Source organism: Hetaerina americana, unplaced genomic scaffold, assembly GCF_022747635.1.
Source record: "Hetaerina americana unplaced genomic scaffold, ioHetAmer1.1.p SCAF_7, whole genome shotgun sequence".
NCBI classification, from domain to species: domain Eukaryota; kingdom Metazoa; phylum Arthropoda; class Insecta; order Odonata; family Calopterygidae; genus Hetaerina; species Hetaerina americana.
In genome coordinates this window covers 81,537,708-81,565,700 of record NW_027287316.1, presented here as the reverse complement: position 1 = coordinate 81,565,700, position 27,993 = coordinate 81,537,708, and the positions used below count along the sequence as shown (strand labels likewise).

Below are 27,993 nucleotides of genomic sequence, written 5' to 3'. Positions count from 1 at the left end.
TGTTTCCGTCAACACAGGCCGTTGAAGGTCATCTCGACCTAGCATCACCCGTGGCGTCTTGTTGGCCATCATTAAAACGCAGAATCCACTCGAAAACGGATGTTTTCCTCCGAGCATTATCACTGTAAACAACTGTCAACTTTTCAGTAATTTATTGATAACTTTTATTACAATTCACCAAAAACTTGATGTTGATTCGTTGCTCCGTGATTTCGTCAATTTCCATTTTCGACAAACAGTAAGGACAACAGAAACTAACATAACTGGCACCATACGCACAGCTCGACGAACCGCCAAGCACAGAAGGCTCAGGCAACTGGTGCCATTAGTGTGTGGGGCTATAGGCCGCGTCTTTGCCACCAGATTGCACAATTTCACGTATTTTTGGACAGATCACGCACAGTGCAGCCGAGATCCCCTCAACCGTCTTCATTCCGTCTCCCAATTCAATTCTGTTCACGGCTAAAATCGACATTGCCCCAACTCTACACATTCATACCCTCGATCGAGATTCAGTTACCCTGCATAACCCCCCCCCCCCCAGTCTTCTCTCTCTCCAGTTGTCCCTTTTGCAAAGACTGAGACGCCTCACCTTCCTCCCACGGAGCCTCCACTCGATATTTCAATTCTTTCACTAACTCCAAACTATAGAGTTTGGTGAGAGTATTCGCGCATGACTCCAGTATTTGACAACCTATTCATATATTAACTGGAACCAACTTTCCTCTCGAGCCAAACTGCCAAAACACCATTATGGGCACAATACATCGACGATGACACTTCCCCCTTCGGTCCCGTGGTATATCTTCTCTGAATGAGTTAGTTTCTTGCCTTAACTCATTTCTCTCCATTAAGTTCACCTCATCCACTTTTGAATCCGCATTCATAATCCTCGAAAACAATCCTATTCACTTTCATAATTATACGATCAATGTATAGGTACACATAGTTACCTATAGTCGAAAAATCAGCAGCAATATTTACACTACAGTTGTGCAGTGGTCATAGACTCTCTTCTATCGGAAGAAACAGAAGTACCGCAGTATAGTAGGTACCGTAGTAATTAGTATACATATATATATATATATATATATATATATATATATATATATATAATTAAGTAATCTACTGGTTAAGGTAGGTTTTTGGATGGACACAGCTTCTAAATAAATATTTTGTGACTCCTAGCAAAACACAACATTCAGCATCCTACTCTACATTAGGTCCCTCTTCATCTCTGAGTACCTTCTTCCTCCCTTCATCCCGCCCACATCCCTATCCTGTTCCTTCCCTTTTCTCGTTTGCTAAACATTCTCCCCTCTATCACAGTCTTCAACATCCCACTGCTGGACAATACCGCCTTCAACCACTTTTCCAGCCTCCATAGGATTTCTCTGAACAAACCCCTGTCCTCGCCGACCATACCAAGTACTTCCTCATTTGTTTTCTTAACTGTCCAATTCACCTTTTCCATTCTTCTCCACACCCACATTTCAAAAGCCTCCAATCTACGTCTATCCTCCTGCTTCAATGACCAAGTTTCCGCGCCGTACAGAGCTACGCTCCATGTTAAAGTTATACTAGTCTTTTCTTAATGTCCTTACTCAATGTCCCTCTCATCAACTCCCTACTTGTGGTGAAAGCCTCTTTGCCTAGCTCAATTCTTCTCCTTACGTCCCTACTACTTTGACCGTGTTGGTCCAAAACAATACCGAGATACGTAAACTGTTCTACCTGCTCTGGTTTTTTCCCTCTCATTTTAATGTTTAGCGTAGCCTTTTTCTTTCTAGAAAATCGCATTACCTTTGTTTTATTAACCTAACTGATTTCACGAATTCCCCGCCCACTTTCATTCCTACCTCCAGGTCTTCCCATGCCTCTTTAATCATTTCCTCTGCATACAGGTTGAACAGCAACGGTGAAAATGGGCAACCCTGCCTTACACCTCTTCCTAACACTGCCCAACCGGACTCCCCGTTTCCCACCCTCACCTGGGCAGTCTGAGACATGTACAGCTTGCGGATTAGCCTCCTTTCCCTCCAATCTATTCCTATTTTCTGCAATATACTCATTAGTTTTTCCCAATTTACTCTATCAAACGCTTTTTCGAAATCTACGAAACAGGCAAGTACCTCCTGGTTGTGTTCTATATTCCTCTCGATTAATAATCTCATTACTGCAATGGCATCACGCGTACCTCTCCCCTTCCTAAACCCAAACTGATCATCCCCTAAGTAATCATTTGCCCTACTCTCTATCCTTTTGTTTATGATCCTGAGAACAACTTTAGCTGCGTGGGATATCAATCTAATTGTCCTATAGTCCTCACATAACGTGGCCTTTACTTTTTTCGGAATAGGAACTAAAACTGATCTCACAAAGTCTTCTAGCAAGATTCCCTCCTCATAAATACTACGGATCAGCCCATATAGCCTCTTCCTCCCACATTTTCCTAAGCATTTTAAAAGTTCCACGGGAATGCTATCTACCCCCACGGCCTTATTTAGTTTCATCTCCCTTAATGCCCTTTCTATCTCATTGTCTAGTATGCCTGGACCTAAGCTGTCTTCCTCTACGTCATTTTCTTTTTCAATGTCTAACTTTGTTGGTCTGAGTTCTTTACTATACAGTTCTTCTATATACTCCTTCCATCTCTCTTGGATCTTTTCTGTGTCATCTATTACCTTACCTGCCTTATCTTTAACTGTTAGCATAGCTCTTCCTTTCTTACTTCCCGATAAATATTTAACTTTCCTGTACAGCGCATCGATTTCACCCTTCCTCTGCAGACTTTCCATATCCTCGCACTGAATCTTCCACCATACTTCTTTTGCTTTATTTGTTGCCCGCCTCAATTAATTGTTTTATTCTTTGTACTTCATTTTGCCTAAGGAAGGAATATGGAAGAACTGTATAGTAGCTATATAGTTCTTGTATATATTCCTTCCATCTCTCTTGGATCTTTCATGCGTCAACTATTATCTTACCCGACTTATCTCTAACTGTTACCATAGATCTTCCTTTCTTATTTCCCGATAAATATTTAACTTTCCTGTACAGCGCACCTATTTCACCCTTCCTCTTCAAACATATCCTCACACTGCGTCTCCCATCATGCTTCTTTTGCTTTATTTGACGCCCGCCTAAATTTATTGTTTAATTCTTTGTACTTAATTTATCCGTGTGTGCATTCTTCCATTTCCTCCTCTCATCCATCTTTGTGATCATTTCATCCGTGATCCATGGTTTCCTGGTCCTTTTCGTGTTTACGGTTCCAATAGTTCCTTTTGCGGCTTTAGACAACCCTTCCTTGATACTTTCCCATTTTTCTTCGATAGTAGTTAGCTCTTTACCATCCTCCCTGATTTCCTCTACCGCTTGTTTTTGTTCCTTCCTTTTCAATCCATTTAATGCTTCTACATTCCATTTTCTAACTCGCCGCCCCTGCCTTATCTTTTTGAAACGTACGCTACATTTCATAACAACTAAATTGTGGTCAGAGTCCGCATCCGCTCCCGGGAATCTGTGGGAATTTATCACACTGTTCCTAAACCTGTGTCTAACCAGGATATAATCTAGCTGATACCTTTCTGAGTCACCTTTCCATGTATACCTGCGTCTTTTATATTGTCTAAACCAGGTGTTGGTGATGACTAACCCCTGTCTCCTGCCGAACTCAACTGCTTTCTCCCCGCGGTCATTCCTCGTGCCTAAACCGTAGTCCCCCACCTCATCACCATCTCTTCCTTCGCCTACCGTCGCATTCCAATCCCCCATCACTATCAAATGTTTCCCTGCAGGAATACACGCGATTATGCCCTCTAACTGATCGTATATCTTATCGACCTCTTCCTCCGTATGGTTGCTTGGTGGCATGTATACCTGAATAATAACCAAGTTGGTCGGTTCTGCTTTTATCTCTACTAGTAATATTCTATCCGTTACCTGTTCTATGTTGACTACGCTTCCTCCTATCTTTTTATTTAATAATGTTATGTTCCGGCGTATTTTTCCCGACCCGATTCATTTTTCTTTCGCGAGGAGGTCTATTTGTTTGCTGCGCAATTCACATGTTGGGATTTTTCCACGGCCTGCCATCCGCCGATGGTGGTGAGCACCCAGCATCCGGCATGAATCCGCTTCTACGGATGTGGCTGTAGCAACTGGGGAATTGCGTCGTCTCGAGGGATAAGGGGCAAGTACGCCACCACAGCTCATGAATACGACCAAACATTGTCCTAACCACTGTGTAATGTTCTAGAATATTTTGGGGCGCGGCCGGATGCCGCGATCTAATAAAACCTCTGCATCTCCTGGTTCGATGTCATTTCGTTGGAAGTCCGCGTACACGTCGGAGGGAAGCCGAGAACCGAGGAAGCGGGAAACTCTTCGATAGACCCGGGGTCTGCCAATGGACGAGTCACTTTTCCGGAGTTGCTTTAGAACAAATGCAATCTCTAGCGGAGGACCCCGTTCTTTTCATTTCGCCGTTCTGTCTCGCCGATTGGACCACCTTCGTCGTCCGGAGATTCCTCAGCGTTAGTCAAGATCCTTTTTTGAGACGTCCCTTGTCGCGCTGTCCTCGAGGGGACACGACAATACTATGGCAACCCATCGTGTACTCTCGTCCCCACCGCTGTATATTACTCTATAATTATCACTCCAGTAATCCCCGCCGCTATCCTTCCAAGTCACCTCGCATAGACCTAAAATATCTATATTTCCCATTTCCATCTCTCGCTTAATATTCTCCAATTTCCCTGTCCTCATCATCGTCCTAACATTCCACGTTCCTATCCCAACTAACTTGGTCTTTTTCTCTTGCGTCTTCTGTCCTGCTGCTGCTGGTTTTCCCTTGCAAGGGTTTCGTGTGATGAAGACCGCGGAAGCCTTGCCTCCCCCGCCGCCGGGCACGGCACACGGCCAATTTGGCCGAGCCCCGTAGTCGCCTGGACTCAAAATCTCTTAACCATCGTATTTATCATGGGAATGATAATTGAGGTGGTTTCCCTTTGCCTTCCTCGATAGTGGTTTTAATTGACACCATCACTTATTGGCCGCCCCTCTGTGGTCAGACGCCGTTGCAGCCGCCTCGCCGTGGAACAGACGCTGCGTGGGCCAACTTTCGTCTGACTCCTAACCTTGGACCTATCTGGAATGGGTGACCCTACTTGGAGCAATTATTATTACTCCTGCCAGCACAGCTCTGGAGGTCATCGGAACGCGCATGCTCTTCCACCACTTTAAGGTTGTAGTCCAGGGGAGGGATATATATATATATATATATATATATTCGAAAATCGCCACGGAAACGTGAAAACCCGGAAGATCTCTTTGAAATATTTTCTTCCGCCTACTGGGAGCTACTGTCTGTGCCCCTAAAATCATGACAGCAGACGCAGTGAACCTGTTCACCACCGTCTTTTCATCAATGGAACAAAATTGCAGTTTTATATCCAAAAATGTCAGATCCCGATTATCTATCAAAATAATTTTCTTTGCTTTTAACTTAAAATTTCAATTAATGTAGGATATGCGCTGATACCTCAAGCACAGTTTGGAAATGTATGAAAAATAGCGCTCTACAGAATTGAGGGAGCCATGCCATCTCATCTCATGGATTTCACATCAAAAGTGATGCGAAATTCGTGTGGTGTACCATTAATCATTCAAGAGACGAAGAAAATGCCGAGGAGAGGAGGTTCCCTCTGGTTGACTGAACACTTCCACTTTACGACGGTGGGTCGCGACAGGGTGCGTCCCTTTACGACGCACCCTGGAATGGGAACCTTTCAGGAGGCTCGAATACAGAGTGACTCCTTCTCGCGACTTCACTTGCGATGTCCCACTCCACATCGAACGGTCAGGCGGACTACAGGGTGGCATGAGAATCAAAGGTCCGTTGAACGTATGAATTCAGGGGTACTTTTTCCCTTCCGTCCCCTCGTGAGCAAAGGGCAAACTGAGGGAAGCACATATAAGTATGTAGACGACGTCTTTTCAAGGCCTCCTCATTCTCACGTCCAACTCATCTTCAAGGCATCTCTCACAACTGGGTTCGATCGAAAGTTGCATATTCCTTCGCGATTTTTGGTTCGCACGTAAGGTTGTAGACAATCTCAATTTTTCACTTCCGAAGTGCCGAATTTTCTCCCGAGTCAACTCGAAATACCAATATACTTAACTAACAATGAATGGTTGTAATATAAATGAGTCAGCATTTAGTTTCAAAAGGCGCATTGGGCGATGAATTAATTTTATCTATGGAATTTCCTCCACAGAAAGAATATTATTCATTCGGGGGAATAACGTATGGTATTTTTTCTGCGAAAATCAGACACTCTATAGACATGGTGCCAATATATGCAATTAATAATTCTACTCTTATTACAATGACTTCTCCTTGAAAGAAGAAAATAACGGCACTATAAAAGACATTTCATTCATTTTAACATTTTTTCGTACTATTTTACTGTGTTATCCTTTGCCATTCATTATGCCGTTATATTATCAATATCTTTCATCGGCAAGTCCCCCTTTCCAATCGGAGGCTAGTCATCGGGGGTCGATAGAATCCCGTCTATCGACGTACTTTCGATGGGTTTGGTATGAGTTCTGCATAATCAAATTTTAAAATTGCCAAATGGTTACCCTAAGGGCAATGGCACTTGTTCACTGATAGTTTTGGAGAAAACTGTTGAAAACGGGGTTCGATTTGTTTGACCGTCCTCCACTTCGTTTAGAGTAGGTTTCAAAGATGTGCAACTATCACAAATCACAGTGGGCCTTTTAAAATGTCTCCTTGGACACCCTTTATTCATTTCTTTATGCTAATAGTCAATGCTCTGCAACTAAACTGATTTGAACACCAATTGTAAAGGAGCAGTGAAGAGAATTTCATAAAACAGTACAAGCATAAAATGACTTAAAGCCTGCCTTTATATTTACAAAAATATTTTCACTATCCGATCTTTTTCCTCGATTGTATCTTACGCTAAGGCTATTAAAAGTTATAAATTTTACTTGGCCTATCTGATTTATAGATGGGGAATATGTAGACAAGCTAACAAAAAAATGATTTACAAAAATGATGTCAATAAAATGAGAGAGATTAAGTTTAGAAAAAGATGGATTTAAATTTCATTTTCCCAACGAACTTATATATCAGATCAGAATAACTCGGTCCGACCGCGTTAGAAGGGAGGCGCGCCGAGAGGGAAGAGTATTTTGTTCTGTTGTGTGTCCGTCCCTTGTCATACACCCTAGTGGAGGCTTTAAGTTATTATATAAATAATTAACGGCACGGGTATTTGGATCGATCATAACTATGATGAATGAAGCGAAGATTCTCCGTTAGTAGAAGGGTTAGATTACCATCAAGCATAATGACAAAACTTTAAGGTAATGGGACCACTCATGTAGATATTTTAGATGAAAAAGGAAAATAATGATTATAAATTTGTAAGAAGAGTTGCGTCAGCGAAAGAAGAGAATGTAATAGATGAAAGGTAAACTTAAGTAACGACGTGAATAATGGTAGTTGAGAGAAGGCATTGTAACAAAGGCATATATGTATATATATATATATATATATACACACATATATATATACATATACATTTGTGTGTGTGTGTGAATATATATATATGTATATATATACATATAACATATATATATATATATATATATACATATAACATATATATATATATATATACATATAACATATATATATATATATATACATATATATATATATATATATATATATACATATAACATATATATATATATATATACATATAACATATATATATATATATATATATATATATATATATATATATATATATATACACACACAAATGTATACTAACCAAAGGCCCAATCATTTCTTGTACTACGCCAAATTTATATATTCCCCAAGAATTATCCGTTGAAAAACGTATTCGTATGTTTCCCCGCCAAGGACGTGAATTTTAATGCAACAATTTCAGAGTGTAAAAATCATTCGCCTTGGCTGGGAGTCGAACCCAGATCCCTCAATATCCGGTCGAGTGCTTTAGCCACTTAAGCTACCGAGGCGTCCTCTTAAACTCTGAAATTTTGGGGCTTTTAAAGGAACAAGATGTGACGAAATACCGTACATACAATGTCACAGGCATTCGTAGTTTTGCGCGAGGCGCCACAGTCCACTCTGAAATTGTTGCATTGAAATGCACATTAGCGGATGACTCTGTTAAAGTTACTGTTGCGGCATCTCCCGCAGTTTCTTTGGAATTTGTTGACGTGAATTTTATTTGACGGTCCTTTCAGTTGAACATTTCATGCCCGAATAGTTGCCAAAGTGAAGAAAAACTTGTATTGCACACATTAGATTCACCGTTGGGGTCTAGAGTTGTGAGCAAGCATGTGTTTGCATTGTGATAGAGTGGAAACCGATTGATGTGTAAGCAGCGACAACAAGTGAAATATAACATTGGGAATGAAAATGGATGAGTATTGTCGGGATATCACTATTTGTGGGATTCGTGGTCGATAGAGAGAAATATAGATATTTTAGGACTCCACTACTTTCCCTATTTCCCGGGTTCGATTCCGAAAGACGCCTCTGTGAATCCGCAGCTTTCTGATACTTCATGTGTTTTTTTATCGGATGTGCCAAATCTTCGTGGGATCTTAGTGGCGGGATGCGAAATCGGTCTCCCCATTAATATCCCGCCATAATGAGCGGGAGTCTCACGCAGGATGTTGGTTTATATAACTGCTACGCGAGCTTTACCCTCCTCACCTATCAAACCACCCTGCGGGTTGGCGGTCTAATTTAATGACCGAGGCATCCAGCAAGGAATCAGGCCTAGGGATCCGTTCCTCAAAGAGTGGGGGTACACATCGCGACAAACCCCCAACCCTGCGGTGAAGGTAAAGCGGGAAGGAAGGGGAGGAAGAAGAGGGGGACCCTTCGCGTCTCCCAAGCTGAACACTTCCACTGACGTAATGCACGTGCGATCGACTCAGATCTCCCCACCCACACCTAAACCCGCCCCCCCCCCAACCCGGTTTACCTCCTCGAGCGACCATTTCCCCCCCCCCGACGTGCGCGCGCGCAGAACGAATGCCTCCTACCCCCATCTACACCCACCCCCGTTCCATCCTCCCCCTCCCCAGAACTCCCTCCAGTCTGCTCTTTTCCGCGCACCGGTGAAGGACTCCCGCCGGCCCTCGCCGCCTCTCGATCTCTCGTCCGCCGGCGCACGCGATAACACGTAATAAGTCGCCCCTGACCCGACCCCTGAGGTCGGTTCACGTGTCTCCCCTCCTACGGCCGGGCCGGCACAAGGAAGCACGTTCCACTCCTGAACCTCTTCAGTTTTGCATGTCGAGTGCCGGCCCTGGGTGGCCCATGTCCGCCTGCTTCCGACTACGGTGTCACCCAGGGGGGAAGGGGGGCGCATCTTAATCGCCTCGTGGCGACACCACTCCAGTTAAACGTTTCGACAAACTCGAGAGAGGCTTCGACACTTCTCCTTACGTGGAATAGGCCAGTGATTTCATCCTTTGTTGACAACTGGAGGTCCTAGTGATCCGGATACACTCCGGCCGTACGTTCACACCCTACCAGCCTGCCGGCCTGCCTGCCTGCTGACCTCTCCACGCAGACGTTGCAGTCACTTCGAAGTATTCTCCTTGGGAATACTTTCTCTGTAACGCAACCGGTTGAGCGTCGCTCCCTCCACGACATTTCGTCCCCGGCATCTCCCTCGTGACCACGGGCCGGCGAGGTGTCATCCGTCCCCCGTCGCAGTCGCTGTGTTCCGCGGCCCCCTTACTTCACACCCTCTCCTTTCCTTCATTTCCTTCATTATCCCGAGTGGTTTTTGTCCCCAGTGCAAACAGAAGTGAGGAAGTAAGCCTCTGGGACGTCTTCCTAAGTATATCAAGTGCTCTACTCATCGCGAGATATCATTATTAACACGTTCGAGTGCGACTTAAGAGTTTGAAAATCGGTCCTCCCTTATTGAAGACTTATTTTTGTGTCCCTTGAAAGCCTCTCTCTAGTGGATGAATTCCGGAGAATGGAGTAATTTATCGGATTTTGTCTTTTCCGGAACTGGGGTTTCCGCTCCTTTACTAAGACAACGAGCAAAGTTATACCTCGGAATTATTTCCCTCAATCATAAATGTTGTACTTTCTCTCAACTTTGTGAATTGCGCGCGCGTAAATTTATTTGCCGCTTAGTGGAGAAATATTTCCTCAAATCCTTGTTGTCTGAATTCGCAGTGGAGAGAATAATATCTATTCTTGTCGGGCGGAGATTTTTTTATAGAAATCTCAGCGAATTTCAAGAAAATAATTTTTTTTTAATTTTAGCCACGTCGTGGAAGAGTTACGCCCTCCGCTTAAAAGGAATCCACTTGGCAGTCTAAAAAAAAACCAAGAATCCACCCCTCACTACTTGCCTCAATGACGAAATTCACTTCCCGCGAGCGATGAAACGTTGCTGATCGTCTTCAATAATCAGATCATCATCGATTTCTGCAAAAGCTTCCGATTACTTAGTTTTCGCTTGCTTTAGTTGATTGTCTGTGGACGGCCTAATTACAAGAGACTATCAGGGTGATAAATTACGTCGACTCAAATGAATTACCGAAGAAATGAGAGAATCACCCTTGCCCAGTGCCAATTACCGGGGTAATTAAATGATTTCAATTTTAATTTCATAGATAAAAATCATAAACCTTAGTTTGGTGTCGACAGATAAATGTAGAAAACTTACCCCATGACCGAGCCATGATGCTGGTGAAATATAGGCATTGAAAGAGGACAGTTTATTTTCCCGTGACACCATTTGGTTCCTTCAAGGTTAAAGTAGTCAAAAAAAATCGCATCCATTGGATGAATTTAAATATTCACAATCACTAGAAATTCACGATTTATGACTCGAGAGCCTTAAACCCTCCGGTCAATAGCGAAACGGTTATCTAACTGAGTTATCGTGTCAGCATTTCTGCATATCTCCCGGTCCTCTTGGATTCCTCGGTGATCGACGGCGGATCCGCCGGTAGAACGTCAGTGGCGTGCGACCATCCACTCCCCTGTCAAAGAGGGGCCAACCTCCCACCCAAGGGGGAGGTCCAGCGACAGAGGGTGTGGAGTGATTAGCCGGAACGAGTTTCCCGAAACAACCCAATTTTCCAGAATCGAAGACATCGCTGGAATAAAGCGAAAATTCTTTTCGGGAAGCTTCTCAGCTATGGAGTCACTAGTTTGGTGCGGCTAAAAAGAAGATAGATAGATAAACGTCTTTATTCGGGCAAAATTGAGACCACAAGATCCTTTCTTCCTCTCAACCCTTAAAGAGAGAGATAAGGGGAGAGAAGAGGAGAAAAGGAAAAAGAGAGGAGAAGGAAGAGGGAGAAAATTTGATAGAGAGAGAGGATATATATATATAGAGATATATAGGATATATAGAGGTGTCCTCAAGAGAGAGATAAGGGGAGAGAAGAGGAGAAAAGGAAAAAGAGAGGAGAAGGAAGAGGGAGAAAATTTGATAGAGAGAGAGGATATATATATATATATATATATATATATATATATATATATATATATATATATATATATATGTGAGTATATAAAGAGAGAGAGAGAGATACTGAGTCGGAAGATACGTACGATTGGCACAAGAGGCTCGAAGGGTTGAGAGGTCAGGAGGGGGTGTCCTCAAGAAGTCCGCCGGCCCTTGAGAGGATGGTGGCGAACGAGGCGAGTCACCATTCGGGGCAATAATTGAATTGTCCCGAGGGCAGCGAGGGATTAATCCTCGGCTGGGGGGATTCGGGCCAAGTGCCCTTCCGTCCACTGGAAACCCTCTCTGGAGCATTCGATTAGGCTGAAAGGGAGGAGCGACGGCGCCCTCTCTCCTCCGCGGAATTCGTCGGGAGGTTGAGAAGTACGAGGAGGGCGTAGGAGGAGGGGATCGGTCGGGGAGGGGAGAGTCACCTCCCGTGGAGGGGGATATTCCACTGACCACCATCGTCCCCCCCCCGCAGGGGGTCAGGCGAGCTAGCATTGTTCCTCTCGCATCAAAACACAAAAGATAACGGCCTACCAATCACATTTGTTATTCCAGCACCAGAGGATATCTCCAATACGAAGCAAATTTGTTTAGATCTGGAGGGGCCAAAGCAAATCTCCCTTCCCCAACCACCGCGGAATTTCATTCACCTACGTGATGAATGTCTTAGATGAATGGATGGGGTACGCGTCACGCACATGCGTCAGAACAGACTCCTCGAAATTGATTCGAGTGGCTTGATGTACCTCATAAACATTTTAAAAAGATTAATAGACGTCAAATATACTTTTAAAAAATCTTTCCTTCTCTTATAAAAAGATATTTGCGCTGTCTGTGAGCTTGAAGTGTTAAAAACTAGGATCATAAACATCCTCTTTGAATAGGCGGTCGAAGGAAGCAAAATTATATTCCCGAAGACCAAAAATAAATATTTCAAACACCGTCAAGACTAATGACGTTAAGTGGGCGAAAGTCGGGTTTCTGGGAGGGAGATACTCCTGCTCAAAGTCGTAAAACTCACGACCGTACTCAAATAAAATATGGCCTACGTGCACAGACGTTTATATTTATACATACATTGCATTAGCAATTCTCTCTGAGACGGATAAAGGGGCGGTTGTAATCCACGACGTTTTGAGGGAGAGAGAGAAGGTGGAGTTGGGAATGATTTTGACAAGATCACAGGAGACTATTGTCTTTGAGACGTCGGGCAAGAACTCGTCGCTTTGGTGAAATTAAGGAGGGATTAAGGGAGTGAAGCCGCTTCCCGGAGTTCTGCTTTTTCTTCTTTTCCGCATGGTTGCCAAGGAAAGGGGGGGGGGAGGGGAATGGAGCCGCTGAACAGTGGCCCGGCCACTGACAATGACTCCCTCCGCCATTATCTTAGCACGACTTGCTCTCAGCGGTGCCAACAGAGTTTATTCCTCTCACAGAATACCCTCCGAATACACACAAAAGAAATAAAAAACCCGATCGAATAAAAGCCTCCGGTTTCCTCAGAACTAATCTCGAAAGAAATTACTTTGGCATTTTTACCCCATTCCAATTCTTCACAAACGAAACCATCTCTGTTTTTATTGTTTCGTCGAAAAACATAATGGTAAACTGTGTCTCCTTCAAGTCCAGTAATACTCCATAAATATTAGGAAAATCAAGCAAGAAATCTGAATATCTGAAATAGATTTTACATTTACGTTCTCTTACACGGTTGGTATCGATTAAAATGCACCGGCACGAAGACTGAAGTGCGCGAGAGGAAATAGTTATTTGCGAAAATAAGTATTCGCTGTACAACTTCAAACCACCCCAAATTTTCCTGTTCCCCGAACATCAAACAGAATATTATATTTTGCATTTACCCCGAAGATACTGAATTCGATCTGAGTGGATTTACATTCCAGAGCGATGGAGTTTTGCAGGCGGAGAGTAAAGGGTCCCTTCCTCACATTTCAATGATTGGTCGTGCTTTCGATGAGTCCTCGGTGTTCATATGATAGGTTGCCAGTGGTTACCACTCTTTCTTCACTGCAAATGTACCCATATACTGATCTTAAAGGAATAAATTAAACGCTCAGTACACAGAAATATAGGGACGCATGTATTTTGAACTTATCATAAAATAAAACTTGATTCGTTCTTCTTAGCTGAGAGCGGTGCTGGATTTGTTGCAGGTGGGAACAAACTGAACATAAAGAGTTTTCGGTTAAGACTCGAAAATTCAAGGAAACACTTTGCTCTTCTTCGTAGTTTAAACATGGTGTCTTGAGTGCCCATAAGAATATTCCACGGTGGTCGCACCAAATACACAGAAAACAAGGCGAGGCAAACGGGCAACTCATAAATAGGTGATGCGAGGGGGGTGAAACAGCAACGGCGGCTGCGAAACGGTTTTGCAGGACAAGTGGGCTCATGCTGTGGAACATCGCCGTCGCCATAGAGATAACGAAACCCGGCGCGTGGTTGCAAGAGGGCAGTGGTTGGACTAATGAGTTTTTATTGGTTGGTCCGCGGAGTGAATCACCACACCTTGACGGGGGGTGAACGTTAGGTGGGAATTATGTTTTCCATCTCGTTTCCGTTTTAATTTATCCCTCGGAATCCGCTCTTTGGTTTTGTCGAGCCCTAGTTGCGTATTCTGTGGCGGCTTTTTTGTGGATTTGATCGGCAAACCATTAAATCTTTTGATCATTCCAAAAAAAATAATCGATTGCTCCAGCGGTATTACATATGCGACAAGATAATTTTTTTTTTCGGATTTATTCAAAATCGCAAAATTTGAGGCCAAGATGTCAGGGCAAATGGCGAGCTACAGGCAACGTTGAAGGGGCGAGTTGAATATTTTTGCCTCAGCTGGAATATTTTTCTCGAAGTTAGCCTTGCTCGACTACTTGAGGGAGATAGAGAGGCCCTGTAATTTCTCGCCTCCTGAGAGTAAATCCACTCCAAATAATAATGAATTAAGGCTCATGATTAAACATTACAGTTCATAACTCGTGTTTTCTGCTTTTTCCTGGTAATATTTTCAGTGACCTTTGAGTCAATTAGATTAGAAATTTGAAATTGAGGACAGATCGATAGAAACAACTTTCTCTCTCCCGACACACATTTTTGAAGCAATAATTTTAGAGAAGGCTTTGAAGATCATGAGTTGAAGATTTTTAGAATCATATTAATGATAGTTAAATATATAATGGGCGTTATTTCATTCACTTGGGTTTAAGACTATGAAATAGTTAAAAATTTTGGCCTTGCAAAAAAAATTATTTATTATGCTCCATATCTCAGATTGAAGCAGCCGTTACTTACTGTAAGTTAGGTTTTCGTCACCTAAATATCCCCACATACCTTTATCTATCAGTTATATGGCATGGGATCAGAGAGGAATGTTAATATTCTTACTGCATCTATGCCCAGCGATCTTAAAAATAAAATAGGTTAGATTCTGTAGTATTAGCTGACGTAAACTTCTCGATAAATACTTTCCTCCGAGTTTCTTGTACATTCGAGTTCATTTTGGGATCGAAATATTTCTAAAATTCGAGAGAAAGAGCGAGAAAGGAACGGGACATCGAAGTCCGTTGCTGTTTTACGTCCGTCTCTATGCGTAGGGCAACGTGGATGGGATAGATGTAAACGGGTACACGTGCCCATGTGTCGACTTATTCCCTTCCGTCGTGCCTTTCGCTTGTCACTTCTCTGTGATTCAAGGCGTGAGTAAGAGGCGAGAGGTTCCCATCATGACTTCCTTCCATTCCACCGACATTCAGTCGCTAACCATTTCAGAAACGTCGAGGGAGTAGGCATTCATAGCAATCGCGTGAAAAGCATCTATTAATTTTTCTAGAGACCCCGTGGCGAGGAGTCGGATTCCTTCAGAACACAAAGGGAGGAAGCGGAAAGATCCACGTCCGCTCTCCTGCGGTGACACCGGAAATTTATGTCGAACAAACAAAAGAATATAAGCACATCCATTCGTCTCCGCGAAAAGAGAAGTATAGCGAGGAATTGAAGGTGAAAAGTATCATTTTTTCACAGCTCTTTAACAGCGGCGGCAAACCGAGGACCGGCTTTATCCGAGGGTCGAATTACAACCGCGCGCGTGAATTTTCACGAACATAGTGGAGAAGCGTTTTCATTCATTCATTCAGTGGTCCTCCACTGAAGAGGACACATACAGAGAGAAAGAAGCGTGAAAGGAGGCAAGTAGTATTTTTGCTTTTACTTTTTTCGGAAAACGCTCCTCGCCCCTCTTTCTTTCCCCCTCTCTAACCCTCTCTTGGGACGACGGTCCGAAAAAAATGCACACGTAGGGGGGAAAAAACAAAAGAGGTCTCTCATCCGAGAACTGCTGGAACTCTGCCCGATCGTCTTTTTTATTTCTACCTCACCCTCGTTCCCACCGGTGGAGGGGTGATCCCTCTCCCGGCCTGTGTCTCTGAGGAGGAGCGGGGATTTCGAGGGGGCGTGCATATTCGAGATAAATATATCGGCCGCGATCAGCTCATTCATTCGACGCCACCTCCCCCCCCCCACCGATCGGGGGACTGTCGATAGAGGGCGCAGCGAGCGAACTACACGGGGTCGAGCTTCCCCCCCCCCCCGTTGGAGAGGAAGAGCCGTTTTTCTAGGTCACGTCGGATATACACACATACATACACATAACATTCCTCCCACGAGGAAAGTTTCCACATTCCGGGGTGTCGCAAGGGGTTCCTAGGCGGTAGTGTGGCCCCTTGGGCCATCCCCTCTCCCGACCGGTCGAGTCCCCCAAAAGGGGCCAAGGTCGGAGAAAGAGATACCCTCCCCCGGAGGAGCCCTCCGTCCTCTCCTCATTCCCCCACTCATCCCGAGGAAAACAATTGATCGCTCGCCAGGGTTTGCAGGGTCGTCCTTCTTTTCAACCCCCTCCGTCCCTTTGACTTGTCCACTTGGAGGGCGGGCGAAGAGAGGAACTTTCCCCGTTCGCCGCCAATTATATACCTCTTTCAGCCCCCCTTCTCCCTCTCCCTTGGACGTTCATGTGTGCATGCACGCTCACGTTTCCGCGATAGGCACTCATGATTTTATTTTTAATTGCCACCCTCATTTGAAAGATACTCGTCTTTGGTGAAATTTTATCCCGCTCCTCTAATGAACATCGAATGAATCCCACTCTCGATCGTTATTCCGTTTATAATAGTAAGTACCAACAAAGCATGTCTTTCCCGATGGAAACGTTGGATGCAAATTCTTTCGCACATAATCTTGGATGATTACGCGATTCTAATTTGTATCCACTCATCATTTTTTCAAATACAATAATTCAATTATTTCCGTAAATAAGATTTTGAGATATCCGATCTATAAGTGCGTAGCGTATCCTCGTCTGAATTTTCACAAAACTCACTTTAGAAGTGTTTAAATAGTGGTAAGTTAGGTCGTCAAGACATAATAAGGTACACATGACCATATAAAACATCAAAGAGTCAGATATTTAGGATTTATATGAATCATTTTTAGTGGCATCGATCCTTCTCAATACATTTTCATCTTCCCTCTGGGTTTACTCAGCCGCACGACGGAAAGAAAAAGTTTTTACCTTCCATTTTAACAGATATTCACATAAGCGTACGTTTATCTTCATCTTAACTCAATTATTCCAAAAACTATTTTGGAAATCCCCTCCAAAACTTTTTGCCGTAAGCAACGGAAATTTAGAGCACTTTAAATCATCAAACTTAAAAGTGATAAATTACAATAATATTGCTTTGCATTCTTTCCAGAAATAATCGAGTTTCGTTGGCTAACTTCTTTGGCTTGAGAATATTTAAATAGATATACATAGAGAGCGAGAGAGAGAGAGAGTAGGGGCTGAGTCTCTCGTCTCGCCTCCCTCTGCCGCCACCCGACCGAGAGGTTCATCCCCGCAGGAGAGGGACGACGTGAGCCGATAACGCGCTTCCTCCTCCCGCCACTCCACTTGCTCGCGCTGCGATTGCATCTCCGGACCAGCCTGTCCCAATTTCCGCTCTTCCCACCTTGCAACGCACCGGGGTACGGCGCTAACAATAAATATGACTGAAAAGCGACGGTAACGAAGGGAATCGATCGACTGACTCCCTCAATCCAGAACAGGATGACGTCTCGTTTGTCATGTCGTCGTCTTCCAACGCCGTAGCAGTTATTCATCGGCATTGGGAGTTGTCGTCGCTCCGTCGCCGTATTCTGAATCCCCGGAAGTCTCCTCCCCATCGTCGGGCGTTCGAACAGCGAGCGAGTGCGCTCTCTCCAGTGATAGGACGAGCGTCCTGCGTTGTCTCACGAAAGGACCTTCGGACGACTGCGCGCGGCGATCGACGAGGAAAAACATTCCTCTCCTTCGATAATCAAATAGTGTGTAGAAATATTTTCAATTGAATATCCCTAGGAGTTTAGGTCATCTTCTAGGATAGTTGGACGAGGAAAGAAATGAATATTCGAGGGGTTATGGGGAATTAAGTTTACTTCTCTGTGCTCGCTCCCTGTTTTAAGAACGTTTGCAATGAAGGACATATTCTCACACCTTGTTGGACACTGTAGAGATATTTTAAATAGTATGCCCGTGGTTTTTTTACCTCTTGGGATATCCAATCGTGGGAAGAAACAAAATAATAAATAAAAGAGAGGCTGTTGTTTAGGGGGTCAAATTTTAGAATTCCCCGGTTTTCGAACTCATTACCGTGAGGTAACAGGAGGGAATTCACTTCTCCTCGTCCCAGTTTACATTTTTAGGACGTGGAGAAAGGATTGTCATCCATTCAATCCTCTCCGTAGCTTATTAAATGTGATTAAATTATTAGTGCAGGGGTTTGTTCACTTCTCGTGATTGACGTAATCTTGGTTGAGTACTTGTGTGTGTTTGTGTGTGTGTGTGTATGTGTGTGTACTTGTGACTGGCGATCTGTTTCGCATTTAGTCATAGCGATATGTGGTCTTCAACACAATAAGCCGCTCGCCCTTCCCGTTGGTGGCCGCTTCTTTGATAGCGAAACGTTGTCTTCCGAACTATAGCCTTTTCACTTTGGATTTATTTACTCTCTAGAGTATAATTTATTGTTTCAATGTTTTTCTTCGATTAATACAAGCTTTTTGAAAATTTGAGATTCTGATAATATTTTGAAAATTCTTATAATATTTTTTGTTATATTTCCTCCTTTAGGAAACAATAAAAAACTATTCAAGCCTTTTTTACCTTTGGGTAGCCAATTCTGGTGACCAACGAATTTGCGTTGGTCTGCTGAAGGATTGTAGATTCAACTTCGCAGTTTCTTCTTAGTTAATTACCTTTAGGATCATTGCAAAAATATCTTTTTTTATCTTTAGGCGAGGTGTAAATTAGTTGATAAAGTTTTCATTTTGATTGAGTAGTTTCGTATAATTTTTAAATTAGTTTAGTTATCCATGTAAAATTTTCATATTTCAATTTATTGCCTCTGTGAGTAGTAAAATAATTTTGGACCGACTAAATTCTCAAAAGTGATCCTGTCATCTCGTGTTTAGTTGAATAGAGGTACAAGGATCACACAAGGAAATTAAAAGTGTGATATCGTAAAAAAACAATTAAATAAAAATTCGTTTGAGTGTTTTTGATGATTTAGAAAATCCATTAGGCAGAGCAGTTTTTGAAAACTTAGGCAATATTCTCACGGAAAAATACGATAGTTACGGCTTAGATTGAAAAAATAAAAGTCTGCAACGCTTTGATTGTAAAATATGTCGCTTTCTACCAGTGAAGGTAGTCGAAAGAATTTATTTCTTTCGCGATGGAGTACAAACGGTGATGACTGAATCAGTGTCATATGACATAGCCAGTGGAAAAGGGGAAAGCGGCGTTACAGGAAACGTGACTGGCTCCATAGTCGGCGCCACCGCTTGGCTCCTCGTCCCCCTCGACGATAGAGAGCCGAGGGGAAACGACCAAATTTGGGGAACATCTCGCTTATTCAGGGTGTACTGAGGAGGAGTTATCTTCCTCGTAAAACCTTAACTAAATAAATAGCCTATCGTTTGCTTTCTCTTGCTTTTACCTCGATGTTTTAAATAGTTGTGGCATCGTATTTCATTCGCGTCAATTGCGCAATATACACTGCAAAGTCACGAGAATTCGTCTGTTCCTTTCTCTAGTCTTTCGTGTGATAGACATCTTGATTATTCCCTCTGATAACTGAACTTTAGTTCCTCTCTGACTTGGCCTACTACTTTCTTGCATTTATAACTTGACCGTGTCGTTGTCACCCGTAGATTTTGATCTAGTCATCCGCGGAAAGCATCCCTCTCCCACACACACCCGCTTCACTCATCCACGCAGCTATCTTTATTGAGTCGATTAAGGTTAATTTAATTTTCAGTACACTTCACCTACACTCGTTGCATTTCTTCCAATTCACGCATTCGTCAAGGGTAACCTTTTAATGTTTCAGGCATCGACTCCACGCCGAAACTTGATTGGTTGAACACGTTCGGGCCCGACGTCATTATTCATCGCTGGGGCTTCCAGCTGTTCCTAGAACAACTCACTCCTTTCTCTCCTCTTTCATTCCCATGTGCCTTGAACGGTTGAGCTCTGTTTTTTTTTTTAAATTCATACGCTCAAGTTGATCATTTCGTGTTTCTTTTCTCTTCTGTAGAGTCCACAGTGAATCTCCTTGAGGGACTTGCTCTTATCCGTCGCTTACGTCGCTCTAACTCCGCTTAAGATAGGAGAGGGCACAGAGGGGCCGTGCGTGTTTTGGATGCCCTCTGACCTAATCCACGACTTCAGATGCTAATCGAACTTGAGATTCCAATTTAAAATAAGATTAAAGATACAATAGTGCTTGACTCAGCAGTATTTTGTGATATTTTTTCAGTCTTGAATACACTTTGGCTATTTTGGACAACTAATTTAAAAAAAAAAGATTATTCTCACTCATATGCGTACCCATTTTGATTATAGAAATCATTCCGCGTAAGAGAATTCGCTGACAAATTTTGCACTTTTAGGCGACGGCTTTTTTGTATCCCAATGTTATGAACCAGTGAGCTGGCTAGTTAATGACTTCAAATGAATGTGCAATTCATATGTTTTGATTTGTCTGATCGTTGTTGATGGATGTTTTCTTACGCGTGGATTCTTATCTGAGAGTGTTGCCAAAGGAAAAATTTGTAGCATTTTTTTCCTTCCTTCAAAGAGGTAACTGAAATAAAACTTTGTGGACCACTGAGGATAATTCAAAACAAATATTTTTTTTATTAGTAGGCATAGAAAAAAGTAAGTTTACTTTTGTACTTATTTTTAATATATTTTGTGGGATGAAATAAACAAAAATTCTCCTTTTGGATATATGAGCGTTGTTGAGTCGAATATCTGACTCCTGTGTGAGATGAGACAGCCTGGACCGTGATCCGGACGAGGACCGTGATCTCTGAGGGCAGTAAGAAGGAAAAGAAGTAACTTATCGACGGTGGCTCTCCTGAAACTAAAAGCTCATTACTGGCCTACGAACTTATTCTCTCACTGGAACTATTTAGATGCATGAATACCCCAATTACACTGAAGAGTGACTCGCGAATTATTTTCTTCTGAGGTAAAATTTCTAAAATATGATGACCAAACAATAATTGATAATTATTATTAATCAAAATTAATAAGGCATAATTTGCGACGGTTCCTTCCGAGGGTAATCTCCTGTGATGTTCAGAGATTTTGGTGGGATTTTCCAGCGTTCATATGCCCTACTCTTAAAAACAACCCCATATGATGTACAATAACTTCCCTCATTTAGAAAAAAGATATTTTTCCGCTCCTCTATCGCTTTCGGTGCTATCTTTCATTTGAAAAGATATACTGTGTCATTTCTTGAACAAATTTGATCTATATGAGTACTGCTATTTTTCAGCGTCGTATAGAATAGTCGACGAGGTTGATTTTGATTCCAAGAGCAATAACTAGTGTAATTCACGTTTAAAAAGTAAGTGATAGACAGCAGTTTTGGTAACGAACGATTCTAATAAACATTGACGGACGGAGGCATTTCGCCACCACTTTCCGGCGCAGCGGGCCAATCTCTGGACGGAGTGGATTCTAGGCTCGGCCTTGCGTCACCAACGTGTCGTGCTTCTGGTCGGTCGTGGTTCTTCAACACGCTCGTGTTTTCTGCGTATCCTAGGCAGTAGAGTAGGCCTCGTGTGTCGACTCCCGGCGAAGTTGTGAAATCACGTGGTCCACCTAATGCCGCTGGTTGTGGAAACACAATGACGGCAGTATATTGACGTAAGACTATAATGCTAGCATTTTTTCTACTCCCTTTTTTGATTTCGCGGTCGGAACCAACATGTTCCGTCTGCAACCAAGGGACTTGTTTGCTCCATGAGAGAGTGGCATTGATTGTGGTTCATTCCCGTTCCGTGTAAACTAACTCTCTTAGGGAAAGTGACAGTGACTCTGATTGGTGCTGCGAAGTGAGCTGCCTTCTACTGTGGGTTAGATAAATTCCAAAATCATGCTTTTATGCAACTCATTGACTGAAAATGTTTAATCGTTCGGGGCTTTGCTTTGCTTGATGAACACATTTAGTCATTCAGGCGTTATATCGATGATTGAAAAAGTGCTCTAGGAGCACTTGAAAAACATCGTCCAACAAATTACTTCGAAACCATAAACCGCCGTGGATATTTGGGCGTCCCGATCGCATTCGGAAGCAAACGCGGAATCACTTCGGTGAGCGAGTGAGATATATCATCCGATGTTGCCCCCCGGGGGGGGAGAGGGGACAGGAAAAGGCCCGGGAGGACCGCAAGTGTCCGCTCGTACTTTCGCTGACGCGTGAAGATAGTGTGGTGTTCTTTGTGTGTGTGTGTTTGTGTGTGTGCGTATTTTCGTGTCGCCCCACTCTTACGAAAGTGCGCTTCCCACTCTCCGTGAAGTCCTCCCCACAGACGCCGCGATAGGGGGCCGGGGGGAGGAGGGGGCGAGGGGGGGCGGCGCCGTGGGCCCGGCCCTGCAACTGGTGCAGGACTGGCGCCGCCTGTTGGACAGTGTGAAGAGGCGAGTGAAGGCGGCGGGCCGGGCCGGAGATGGAAGCAAAGGGGGGGGGTCCTCGTCGGGGGCAGCGGGCGGGGGGCCTCCGCAGCCGCCCTCTCGACCCCCGGGGGGGGCCGGAGTCCTCCCGCTCCACCACGGCCGGGGTCGGACGCCTGCAGATCCCGAGCCCTCGCCCGACACGGTGGCGGCCCGGGATGACTTCCTCAGGGCAACCATGCGGATATTCCTCGTGGTGTCGCCTCCAACCGGCAGGATCCAGGTAATGAACCCTGCTGCGGAATGGTCATCGAAACACACCCACCGCGCTTCGGATAGCATATAAATATGATATTAATAATACTAATATTACAGATAAAATACCAGTTTAAGTGGGTTTTGGAGGGGCACAACTGCCAAATAATTCTCTTTTTTCTCCTTAAAAAACGCAACCCAGCATCCCAATCTACAACAAGCCCGTCTTCATCCAAAAATACTTCCCTCCTCACCTCCTCCCATCCAATATTCCTATCCTATTCCTGCTCTTCCCTCGTCTGCCTAACATTCTTCTCTCAATCACAGCCTTCAACATTCCACTACCGTTACCCACGAAGAAGTAATCAAAGACTTTGCGTTTCCACAGGAAAAATTATCCGATTCCTGTGGAAACGGAAAGTCTGATTCTTTCTTTGTGCGTTACAATTGGATTTCCACAAAACATTGGCCTCAACCGTCTCTCAAATCACTCTGCCAATCAATATCCCCTTCATCCACTTTTCATCTGCCTCCTTTTGATTTCTCCCAACAAACCCCTCTCTTCGCCCTACTTCCTCATTTGTTTTCTTCTCTGTCCATTTCACCTTCTCCATTCTTCTCCACACCCACATTTCAAAAGCCTCCAGTCTACGTCTATCCTCCTGCTTCAATGACCACGTTTCCGCGCCGTACATAGCTACGCTCCATATCAAAGTTTTTACGAGTCTTTTCTTAACATCCTTACTCAACGTCCCCGTCATCAACTCCCTCCTCCTTGTGAAAGCCTCTTTGCCTAACGCAATTCTTCTCCTTACGCCCCTACTACTTTGACCGTGTTGGTCCAAAACACTACCGAGATACGTAAACTGTTCTACCTGCTCTAGTTTTTGCCCTCCTATTTTAAAGTTTATCTTAGCCTTTTTCTTTATAGGAAATCGCATAACCTTTGTTTTATTAATACTCATTCTATTCCCATATCTGCCGCACTGAATTTCCAATTCACTCAGCAATGCTTGCAACCCCTTGGCTGACTGACAAACTAAAGCTTGGTCATCAGTGAATACACACACAACTGATTTTATGAATTCACCGCCGGATTCCATTCCTCTCTCCTATTCTGAACTCCACAAATGTATACGTTGAACTACACACACACACACACACACACACACATATATATATATATATATATATATATATATATATATATATATATATATATATATATATATATATATATATATATATATATATACTAGTATATATTTATATATATATATATATATACTAGTATATATATATATATATATATGCCACTGTCGTAAAAAGTCATATATAAGTTTGTTATTCAACTTATTATTATAAGAGATTACTTCTATCTCTTTCGATGAAGACGGAGTTAATTCCGTCGAAATGATCAAGAAATAACGTGTGAGTGATCTTTTTATGTGTTCTTATATTGTTTGTTGCTGACCAAGTTTTTATTTTTTATATAAGTTTATGCATATACAATTGAAATATACATGAACGAGAGTGGTCTGAAAAGTTTCAGACCTAACAAAGATACAAGACATTTTTTCTGAAATTTTTGAGGCCGGAAAAATTGTTAGGTCGGAAACTTTTCAGTCCACCCATGTATACATGCGCATTGAAATGGCGCCGAGCACTTGGATGTGTGAAACCCTGGAATTCATTCTTCCGTCTATGCGTGTCAACTCGTGAGCAATCGTGCATCGCATAACTTACCGGTCACCCCCTAGCATGGCCCGAATAAAGATTAACAAATTTGGAAAAATTCGAAAAGGATATGAATTCGATGGAAGGACCGTCGGACACAGTAAATAGATCTAATCTGTGGGATCAATAGGTCGTCTAAATTTAGAAATGAATAGTAACAGCGTCACGTCACCTTCCGTGGATGGACAAAACATTCAATTTGTGGCGTGTCACGGTTTTGTCGCAATAAAAAAAATATTACATTTTTCGAATATTTTTCAAAATTTTATTGCTACAAGTCATAGTTTTGAATATATTTAACGACTAAACCCTTGGCGTATTTTTCCGCTCTTTGCAACTCAAATGATAACTAATTTCACATTAAATGAAGTATTCCATAGTCTTAGATCCAGTGAGTCTATTTTGGGGGGACATGACCCCGTGGTGACCCCACTTTTTAATCCCCCACTGCTCTCTTTGGCGGCATTCAAATCCCGTGTCTCTCAGCATTAGCGAATCAGTTCGGATGCGAGTAATTTGCAAACGATGCATTCACCAGTGAACACGATATAAAAACCCGAGTTAAGTTGTAATATCTCTGTTAGCGACATATGATTACTAGTTACTGACGGACATTGACGAAATTATAAACATTAAAAGCATCAGAGCATAAACGAAGTATAAATCATCATATATAACTAATAGATATAACTTGGATGCAAATGGAGAATGATTTTCAGAGCTTTCAAAAATTTCATTAGATGCATACATACACGGTATTCTTTTAAGACACCGCTTGGGTGTGTGGCAGGGGGTGATTACATACCAGAGTACTTTTGACAAAAATGCTTCCCCCCCCAAAATACGGTCAATTAACGTCATTTTGATCCCTAATCGTTTGTTTGAAAAATAACCTCTTAATTTTACCTGTTCAATACTTAATCTATCCAATTCAACTGATAAAACCTTTTCAAAATCATCGCTAGAATCACTTTCTTCGATGCAATATATTTTATATGAAATTGCAGCTTCGCTCCGGGAGTGATTCCCAGCCTAGATCCTCTAATAATCTTGATACACGGCACAGTTTCACACTACAAGGTACTACAAATCTAGCTCCTCTACGCTGCCCGCCATCCGATTTGGCAATCAATCGAACTCCATAAGGAGCCCATATGCTAGCAGCATATTCTAAATGAGGCCTAACTCGTGAAAGATAACATTTCTCTTTAATCTTTTCATCACATTTACCCAGTACTCTTCTAATATATCCTAATTTTTTTTAGTTTGTCCCCATATTCCCCGTATGTACTACTCCCAGGAGAGGTTGTAGGTGAGGGTATAGGTATGATAGGCCTAGGTATTTAATGGAGTCTACACATTCCATTTAGAAGTTTCCAATGCAGTGGGCGATCGGGAAGGAATTACTCTTTTTCCGAAAATTCATGACTACGCACTTTTTTAAGTTTAATTTTAACTGCCAGGCGCATCAGCGTTTGATAGCATTAAATCAACCATTGAACTTGTAAATCCTAATTTTTTGTTATTCGTCAACATAATCCGTGCATATTTTTAACCCAGGATAGATCGTAAATGAGGGCAACCCATAAGCCCTAAGTATTTAATCGAGTCTACGTTTTCTATTTCGTCTTTCCTGATTCAGTAGGCTTTCGGGAGAGAACTGCTCCTTATTCCATATATTTATAACGCATTTAAGTTTAATTCTGATTTCCATATGCCGCACATGGAAACTCACATGGAAATCAGAACCACATCTGTTCTTGTTGTATAGTGTTTTTAGTTTATCTGCTAAAGCTATTGTGTCCTAAGAATCACGGATATCTCTGTAAAACAATACATTGTCAAAATATAAGCGTATATTTGCTATTTATTAATCAAGGAATTAATGTCGTTTACGAGATTAACGTTAACGGCGTTTATGTTTTTTTTTCATGCGAGGCGCGAGTTTAATGACGTAAACCCCCATCGATCAATTCCCAATCCCAAGAAAAGTGAAAACCTTCGGTGTTTCATAAGATCTCAAAATCCTTCCGGATCTTCACTCCGGATGCGAACCCAGGACTCTCTAATGGGAGGGTTTTTAGACCATGACCTGACAGCTTTGGTAGCGAAGTAAATTTTGAGAGTTTAACTTCCTTCTACTCCACCCTGTAGGGAGGAGTAGAAGGAGGAGAATGACCACTTTAGGGTGGATAGGTTTGTTACTAATAAAGAAATGACCACACAAGATGCCAAAGGAGTAACTAAAGCAACAAAAAGGTTGTTGCCTGGATGATTACACAAATCCACGTGTCGCTTGATTTCGCAAATGATTTCAAACACAAGCGTTAGACAAAGGGGATGAATGTATTGTATGAAATTGGAGTGGGCTATAATCCACTGTAACATATTCGACGCATGCAGTTGACTTGTATTACACATTAAGGGTATAGGAAGGAGAATTAAGATGACAGAGAGAGAGATGTATGTTCGTTTTTTTGCTTCAAATTCCCAGCCATATGGCTGCCCCCGCACTCAGCCAATCCTATCTCCAAAGGGTGTCTTCACATTATCGTGAGAGCGCACTCCATACCTCGGCTACTCACGTTCTTCAGGTAGGCCATCATCGTCCACACTTTTCCCAGAGAGGCTGACTGCCTTGTTCCGGGGAAAGGCGTCGTGTCCAATAACATGTCCCAGGAGCTTAATGTTCATTTTCACACTGACTTCGATAGCTTTCTTTCACCACCATTCAATTCGTTTTACAAGTTTCGATTACTTAACTCATCAATCTAAATTGTTCGTGTCATCTTTCGCCCCCCAATCCACATTTCTACGGCTTCCTGTCTAAGTCTTTTTCGTTTACGATGCCCTGATCTCGGTCGTCCATTCCAAGCGGCCCATGAGCCCGAGTGCTCTCAAGAATGATTTTTAGAAAAGTTATTTTTAGAAGATGTATTTTATTTTTAAGTACTTACATCGCCATTTCTATTCCTTTCTTTATATCAAAAATGTTTTCTGCGTTAATCACGCTAAATAAAATACAGAATTTTTGTGTAGTTCTGATCTTATTTTGTTCATAGAGTTGTTTAAATATTTCCTCTATAGATATATGCCTGTTGCTATTTCTTCAATGATGTGCTTTATTGCTTTCAATTGAGATTTCTCCTGGGTTTCGTTTAGTATTTCTATCCATTTCAAGTACGATCGGTATCGTTGGATCACCTATCCACGACGTAGCAAAAAGATGGAAAATTCTGAGTCCTGGAAAAATCTAAGATAGAGAAGATAGTGATTGAGTTTAATTCAAATATTTTGATAATCAAGCTTTTGTTATCCACTTGATCACGTTACCACAACCTCTACAGAACGAAATACAGTACTTTATTGAATAAAAATAAATCGTATTCGTCTCAAAATGAAGAATAC

The 27,993-nt window shown here is 42.6% G+C and overlaps 1 protein-coding gene across 1 annotated transcript in view; it reads left to right on the top strand.

Annotated features, from left to right (window-relative positions):
• Positions 1-22,810: 22,810 nt before the first annotated feature.
• The window catches only part of LOC139696364 (pleckstrin homology domain-containing family G member 5), a 218,337-nt gene continuing 213,154 nt past the window's right edge, over positions 22,811-27,993 (top strand). The window contains exon 1 of the mRNA XM_071595108.1: positions 22,811-22,876. Within this exon, the coding sequence (XP_071451209.1) occupies positions 22,832-22,876 (45 nt within the window). The 5' untranslated portion in view covers positions 22,811-22,831. The remainder of the gene's footprint in view (positions 22,877-27,993) is intronic.